Source organism: Oncorhynchus mykiss, chromosome 18 (genome assembly GCF_013265735.2).
Source record: "Oncorhynchus mykiss isolate Arlee chromosome 18, USDA_OmykA_1.1, whole genome shotgun sequence".
Classification (NCBI taxonomy): Eukaryota; Metazoa; Chordata; class Actinopteri; order Salmoniformes; family Salmonidae; genus Oncorhynchus; species Oncorhynchus mykiss.
This window is the reverse complement of record NC_048582.1, coordinates 40,456,856-40,464,910: the sequence shown is the minus strand read 5'-3', so window position 1 is coordinate 40,464,910 and position 8,055 is coordinate 40,456,856. Positions and strand designations below refer to the sequence as shown.

The 8,055-nt window shown below is 43.6% G+C and overlaps 1 protein-coding gene across 4 annotated transcripts; it reads right to left on the bottom strand.

Annotated features, from left to right (window-relative positions):
- Positions 1–701: 701 nt before the first annotated feature.
- On the bottom strand, positions 702–4,438 carry LOC110496235 (E3 ubiquitin-protein ligase RING2-A). Of its 4 annotated transcripts, none has more exons than XM_021572018.2 (7): positions 4,155–4,438; positions 3,444–3,543; positions 3,044–3,204; positions 2,675–2,890; positions 2,144–2,476; positions 1,764–1,998; positions 702–1,545 (listed from the first exon to the last, which is right to left on the bottom strand). In XM_021572018.2, exons 2-7 carry the CDS (start codon positions 3,519–3,521, stop codon positions 1,393–1,395), a joined length of 1,176 nt encoding a protein of 391 aa, XP_021427693.2. In that variant the 5' UTR covers positions 3,522–3,543; positions 4,155–4,438; the 3' UTR covers positions 702–1,392. The 4 variants fall into 4 exon arrangements, with proteins under 4 accessions (XP_021427693.2, XP_036808700.1, XP_021427691.2 ...); XM_036952805.1 differs by having other exon boundaries at positions 2,144–2,467; XM_021572016.2 differs by lacking the exon at positions 4,155–4,438 and adding an exon at positions 4,000–4,145.
- Positions 4,439–8,055: the final 3,617 nt, after the last annotated feature.

Here is an 8,055-nt window from a genome sequence, read left to right as displayed (position 1 = left end):
CAAGAACTTTGAAAGTTTCTTCAAGTGCCGTCGCAACAACCATCAAGCGCTATGATGAATCTGGCTCTCATGACGACAGCCACAGGAAAGGAAGACCCAGAGTTACCTCTGCTGCAGAGGATACGTTCATTAGTTACCAGCCTCAGAAATTGCAGCACAAATAAATGCTTCACAGAGTTCAAGTAACAGACCGATCTCAACATCAACTGTTCAGAGGAGACTGTGTGAATCAGGCCTTCATGGTCGATTTGCTGAAATAAACCACAATTAAAGGATACCAATAATAAGAGACTTGCTTGGGTCAAGAAACACGAGCAATGGACATTAGATCGTGGAATTTTGTCCTTTGGTCTGGAGTCCAAATTGGAGATTTTTGTTTCCAACTGCCGTGTCTTTGTGAGATGCAGAGTGGGTGAACATATGATCTCCACATGTGTGGTTCCCACCGTGAAGCATGGAGGAGGAGGTGTGATGTTGTGGGGGTGCTTTGCTGGTAACACTGTCAGTGATTTATTTAGAATTCAAGGCACACTTAACCAGCATGGCTACCACAGCATTCTGCAGTGATACGCCATCCCATCTGGTTTGCACTTAGTGGGACTTTCATTTGCTTTTCAACAGCACAATGACCCAACACACCTCCAGGCTATGTAAAGGCTATTTCACCAAAGAGAGTGATGGAGTGCTGCATCAGATGACCTGGCCTCCACAATCACCCGACCTCAACTAAATTGAGATGGTTTGGGATGAGTCGGACCGCAGAGTGAAGGAAAAGCAGCCAACAAGTGCTCAGCATATGTAGGAACTCCTTCAAGACTGTTTGAAAAAGGGGAGGAATCTCAACTATAAAATGTACTGTATTTTGATTTGTTTATCACTTTTGTGGTTACTACATGATTCCACATGTCATTTCATAGTTTTGATCTCTTCACTATTATTCTACAATGTAGAAAAGAGTCAAAATAAATAAAAACCCTTGAATGAGTAGGTGTTTGAAAAACTTTTGACCGGTAGTGTATGAATTCTCACACTGATCTGAAATGATGTATCAACAAAATCTGGCAGTCCTGATGCAAGGTCAAGCAACACTTGGTGGTCTGAAGGAAGGCTGGACTACGTAGGTGTGCACACCGGTCCAGACAGCATTTTAAGTCAACCATTCGATTAAGGAAAAAAATGTGTAGGAATTGCAAAAACAACTTCATACTCAGGTTTGATTAGAAGCTACGGAGGATAAAAACAGAAAACCTTCAGATTCTGAGGTCAAAGTTGAAGACCTTCAATCTATGGAATGTTCCAAATGACTACCTTAGAAGCAGCTACACGCCACACACAGAAATCTGTCAGAGACAGCGAGTGATAACAGCTGAAGAGGGAGGACTCCTGTCCTCCTCACCCCTCTTTGGGCTGTGGGGACTTCTGCTGCGGTGGCTGTGATGGTTGAAGAGGTTGGTCCTTGGTGGGGGCATAGTAAAGCTCCAGAGGCTTTCTGACCTTCCAGTACTTCTCATTCACCAGCTCTAAAGTCAGGGAGCCGTTCAGAGTCTGAGAAAGAGGTACAGAGAAACGTGAGGGAGAAGAACAAGTCAAAGGGAATGGTAGGAAGGAAAAAATAAAGCAATGGATGAGGATAAAAGTAGAGTTTAAAAGGAAGGAGATAGGAAAAAAATGAGACGTGTGTCAGAGGTATGAGAACGGATAATAGTCATTGATAATAGCTCCCACCCTGAAAAAAAAGAGAACGGATAAGCTTGTGTACTCACAGAGAACTGGCCCCCTGATGTGGTGATGTAGATGGTGTATTGCTTCTCACTGACGTTCTTCAGGCTGGCCCCTCCTGCTGATTTCTCTCCTTTAGCCCCCGCCTCCACTCCCTCTTTCCCCTTCTCCATCGCTGCATCGGATTGGCTGTCTCTTTGCCTCTCCTCCAGAGCGATACGCAGAGCCAGGTACTTAGACAGATGGTCCACTGTGGCGTTGGCTGTGGTCTTCACATATCTGAGACAGGAATGAGGAGTGACAAAAACAAAACTATTAAAAAAGACCCTTCAGGAATATATTCCGAATTGAAATTACCATCATTTGAGAAGTCATAACAGAACACCTCACAGCTTCCCCCCCCCCCTCCACACACAGCCCTCACCTGGTCTGGCTGTAGTCCTGTGTGTTGACCAGCAGGGGGTGCGGACGGAAAACCAGCTCTATCTCTGAGCCAGGGCCCTCTTTGTGGTGCCGGAGCGGGGCCGTGGGGCTGCCCCCATCCACCTCTGGGCCTGACTCATCTGACACCCTAGGCCGCTTAGGGTTCCGGCTGGGCCCGGCCTCAGAGGGTGTGTGGCTCGGGGGGAGGGGCGCGTGGGAGGGCGCAGAGTCGTGGGAGAGGTGTGACCGTGCATCCCCGTTGTCCTCGCCGCCGCTGAAGGTGGTGTTGTCGCTCTCCTGCGCCGGTTTGCGCACTCGCTGGGCTCTGGGGCGTCAAGGGTGAGCAGAGCGAGAGAGGCCATTTTAAACTTCGAATCCTCAATAAAGTAGGAACTTTCCCTGACTTGTGCAGTCAGTGTTGTTTGTTTGTCTACATACTAAGTCTGACAACTCTCCCCTAATTCCAAGAATCTTTCAACTGGGATTTCTGGGAAACCTATAAATCCTACCCCAATCCTCCCTCATCTCCTACCTGTGCAGAGCCTGCATGCGCAGCCCCTCCTCAATGCTGGAGCTGAGAGCCTGCTTGTTGTGCAGCCGGTTGAGTCTCTCCAGCACCCGGTCCTGGTGGGCCTCGTACTCGTCACGGCTGGGGTAGATCTTGGAGATGAGGGCGTCAAAGTTGGAGTCGCGGCGGAGCGAGCGTCTCGACACAAGCTTCTTTCGGCACGTGGGGCATTCCTTGTTCCTGAGGAGGAGAGGACAGAGAGCGAGTTAAAAATACGCTTTTATAAAGTATCTTTAGTATGGAGGTTCTCCTCAGATTTATACGAGCGCACAGTCCGGAGTAGCGAGAATATAGTCATCCTCAAATAGTCACACAGTTGTGCGTGTCCCTCACCCTGATCGGAGTGCAGTGACGATGCAGTCGGAGCAGAAGCGGTGCAGGCACTCCTTGGTGGTCATTGTGTTCTTCAACATGTCCAGACAGATGGGGCACATCAGCTCACTGTGGAGGCTCCGGGGGGACACAGCTATCTCTGTGCCGTCCATGATCGCCTCCTGCAGGCAGGGAGGGGAATGTGTCAGACAATACAGGCACATATAAGTCTATGATGGCCCATCCATGTTCTTCATGGGTCAGCGTTAAACTGATTGACCATGGTCACAGTTCCTTACACAGATTTTTGTTATGAGAAACTATAAAAAGCACTTCTGTTTCTGGGAATGCAATACAATTAAATCACTTTTCACCGGGATGCATTTGTAATTATTCCTACGTGGAACGTGGCCGTCATTACCTGTGGGCTCCTGTGCAGTTCATACAAGCTCAGCTCCCACGTCTTACTGGGGTTTTGGATGTTGACTGGAGTCGCCATTTTGTGTTTTATAGACCCCTCCCTGGGGAAACATGTTTAAGATATATGTTACACACATTATATGTCGTTTTAGGTAATTAGGCCTACATAGTCTGATGAGAGATGAGCTGTGTAAAGGTTAGATTGCAGTTGATTGCGTTACATCACTTTGACAGTTTGTAACTGAGCAACCCAGTTTGACAGCTGTCAAGACAAGTGATGAATGAGACTGAAGTCAGCCTGTGTACCCAAATAATTATGCCGTAAAAAAAAAAGGGATTTTTTTGTTGTTGGTGGAATTGGGTTTCGCTAGCTAACGTTTGTTGTTCTAAAAACAGTAAAATGTCTAAGGCAATGCAGTTAGCGAGCCTAACTACATCTCATTACACCCTCCTCCTTTGACATTTCATGCACATTGAGCGAAGTGGCGTGCATTACGTCCTCCTTTGTTGTATCGTAGCTACTTTGGTAAATAACTTCTCTTGTCACAATTACTTACATCGAGCAAACTGTCAGACTTCGGTAGAATCGTAATGTCACACGATCATCATGCTATCTATCCATGTGTAGCTAGCTTGCTTCGGTAGAAACAAAAAAGTGACTTGCAGTCTAGCTAGTTATGGGGTCTAGCTAGCATAGCTAGTGGCTACTTACCAAGGAATTTGACGGACAGCTGCCCGGTGACGCAAGCCCACGCAGCACAACTAGCTAGCTTGCTACGAACACCGGATTGTAACGAAACAGTTTTAAGCTCGTGCCACTATGACCACCGTGTGACGGGATTCTTTTCCATCACGATGTATGTTGGGGGAGGGGGTGATACTATCGCTATTTTTCATCCAGAATGACAATAATTACTCAAAGACGACAGGTTTGGAAACCCTCTGTAGCCATCGTTCTCTTTTTTTTTCGCCGGATGTGTGGAAGCAACTTGATTTCCCATGCAAAATAGCTCCGTTTGTTAGCTACCCCTGGTGGCTATTTGGGGTATTGCACGCAACAACAAAAACTTTCCTAGGGAGTTCTCTTGTAATTTAGGTAAATTGCAAATACCGTATCAGCACTATATTTTAAGAAACATTTATACACTTTTAAAGTGTGTCTGTCCAATGCCGATCAAGTGCACTTGGACATATTGAAACCCACAACGTTTGGGGGGAGAGAGAGAGAAATCATAGGGGGGAAAGAGGAGGAGAGAAAGGAAGGGGAGATTGGAAAGCTTAAAACCCTAGGCCTATATGTATTGTCTATTTGTAGTTGAACTCTGGGTTGAATTGAAACAATAGCTGCTGATGACTTTGCAAATGCTATATAGGCCTAAATAGTATAGATGCTATATGACTTCTAACGTATTGTTACATTTTAGTTGCTCTGTTAAACCTACCCTTTGGAATTATTTCCATAGAAACAGTGAATATATTTAGTTATTAAGAGATCTCTCAGTAATCATTCTTATGATAGCACATTGTTAGTCCGGTGACAAATATAACATCTCAGCAGGACTTGGTTAAAACCCAGGATGGGAGACCAAATTAATGGCTGTAGATACTGTCGATCAACTCTCCAGTAAGCCTGGTCTCATAGACTAGACGTAACATAGTAAATGTATATCCGAGATGCTCAAAATAGTATGATATGTTACATTTGGTATGGTTACATACAGTTAAAATCAGAAGTTTACATACACCTTAGCCAAATAGATTTAAACTCAATTTCTGACATTTAATCCTAGATCACCACTTTATTTTAAGTATGTGAAATGTCAGAATAATAGTAGAAATAATTATTTATTTCAGCTTTGATTTCTTTCATCACATTCCCAGTGGGTCAGAAGTTTACATGCACTCAATTAGTATTTGGTAGCATTGCCTTTAAATTGTTTAACTTGGGTCAGTCGTTTTGGGTAGCCTTCCACAAGCTTCCCACAATAAGTTGGGTGATTTTTGGGCCATTCCTCCTGACAGAGCTGGGTCAGGTTTGTAGGCCTCCTTGCTCGCACACTCTTTTTCAGTTCTGTCCACAAATGTTCTACAGGATTGATGTCAGGGCTTTGTGATGGCCACTCCAATACCTTGACTTTGTTGTCCTTAAGCCATTTTGCCACAACTTTGGAAGTACGCTTGGGGTCATTGTCCATTTGGAAGACCCATTTGCAACCGAGCTTTAACTTCCTGACTGATGTCTTGAGATGTTGCTTCAATATATCCACATACTTTTCCTCCCTCATGATGCCATCTATTTTGTGAAGTGCACCAGTTTTGTGAAGTGCACCAGTTCATCAGACCAGAGAACATTTCTCCAAAAAGTATGATCTTTGTCCCCATGTGCAGTTGCAAACCGTAGTCTGACTTTTGATGGTGGTTTTAGAGCAGTGGCTTCTTCCTTGCTGAGCGGCCTTTCAGGTTATGTCGATATAGGACTAGTTTTACTGTGGATATAGATACTTTTGTACCTGCTTCCTCCATCATCTTCACAAGGTCCTTTGCTGTTGTTCTGGGATTGATTTGCACTTTTCACACCAAAGTACGTTCATCTCTAGGAGACAGAACGCCTCTCCTTCCTGAGCGGTATGATGGCTGCGTGGTCCCATGTTGTTTATACTTGTGTACTATTGTTTGTACAGATGAACGTGGTACCTTCAGGCGTTTGGAAATTGCTCGCAAGGATGAACCAGAATTGTGGAGGTCTACAATTTTTTTTTTGATTTTCCCATGATGTCGAGCAAAGAGGCACTGAGTTTGAAGGTAGACCTTGAAATACATCCACAGGTACACCTCCAATTGACTCAAATTATGTAAATTAGTCTATCAATTAGTCTATTCTGGAATTTCCTAAGCTGATTATAGGCACAGTCAACTTAGTGTATGTAAACTTCTGACCCACTGGAATTGTGAAGTGAAATAATCTGTCTGTAAACAATTGTTGTCAAAATTACTTGTGTCATGCACAAAGTAGATGTCCTAACTACTTGCCAAAACTATAGTTTGTTATCAAGAAATTTGTGGAGTGGTTGGAAAACAAGTTTTAATGACTCCAGCCTAAGTGTCCGACTTCAACTGTAAGACAGATGGTTAATTAAGGCAAAAACGAAAGTAATGTGGTTGGTCAGGGTGGATGGGTGGACATATAATGCGAACGAATAACAACCTAAAGTTTTCTAGTTCGATTTCCGTCATGGACAACTTAATCATTTGCGCTAATTATAAACTTTTTAACTACTTACTTCTTTTTCGATACTTTGCAACTATTCAGCATGTTGCTAACCCTAACCTTAACCCTTTACCTAACTTCTAAACGTAACAACCTTAACCCTAACCCTAACCCTAACCTTAACCCTAACCTTAACCATTATACCTAACTCCTAAACGTAACAACCTTAACCTTAACCCAAGGGTGAAAGTAAGGCGGTATGGTCCGGTACAGCGTCCCGGTAAAATAAATAGTGTACCTATAAAACGTGAGCCTATCGCAATTAATACAACATGCCCAAAAGCTATAGGCTACTACACCATTATTTAACATTACTGCATGTCTGCCACATGAAACATCTTCAAATGAACAACTATGCTCCATGTTGCATTGTGGTTTGAGGAGAACACTTACATTTTGTAAAGGCGGAGACGAGAGGCCGAGACGCTGGAGGTCTATTCGGAGTCTGAGGCCTGTGTGGACAACAGTGGATGCATCAATTCAGGCTACAAGTGTAGGCCTAATGACAATTGCAGAATGTCATTACAATACATGTTGGTATTTGTAACCGGTGTCTCTTTCCATTCATCAAATTGCAGCTGCACAGTGCACTGTTGGGGTTTGGTTGCTGAAATTATTTGGACGAATGTGCACGGATAGCCTACATGAGAGCCTTTGTTTGGCAATCAGGTGAAAATATCATGACTTGTTTAGTTCATGCCACATTAAAAGGCATAGGCAGCGTGTCCATAAATCTAGGGGAAGCTACGCTTTCCCTAAAGTGAATTGAATTAAATTGCTAAAATTATTTAGCTTAATTAGCTTACTCCTGTCTATACAGAAAGAAATACAATCACTCAAAATAGGCTACTACGCCAGAATGTATGATTTGTCCATAGAGGATCATTAGCTTCTTTAAAAAAAAGCTGTGGAATGTTTTAATTCACATAGCCTACAGTCGGAAGGGACCACAATTTGGGCAGCGTGCACTGCAAATATCAAATAGATGATTGTTGAGTTGCGAATGTCAGTGAAAAGCAGAAAGACCCAGAAAGGCATATCGCAATATTTAAATATACAATCGCGGAAAAACTGTTTGGAAAGCAAATGGCTGTTTCTGTAAAGAGATGACAATGAAACGACTCCATTCTTTCTTTTAGTCAGGCTATCAATATTTTCTGCTTAAATGAGCAAACAGTAGACCAACATATTGGCACTAGCAGAGAACCTCGGCCATATCCCCGGTGAGTGTGCACATTCACTGTCTTTGTCATTGGGTCAGTGTCACTTTGGTTTGTTTTTGAACATTCCTTTCTTCCTCCAGGTTCGTTAGATGTCATATTGTATTTGTGTCTCCCCTTTTTGT

Excerpts from the sequence above, each read along its gene's own strand:
- LOC110496235 (XM_021572016.2), bottom strand. Across the intron at positions 2,891-3,043 it reads GTCACTGCACTCCGATCAGG|GAACAAGGAATGCCCCACGT; the intron begins GTGAGGGACACG and ends TCTCCTCCTCAG. Across the intron at positions 1,999-2,143 it reads CAGGACTACAGCCAGACCAG|ATATGTGAAGACCACAGCCA; the intron begins GTGAGGGCTGTG and ends TTCCTGTCTCAG.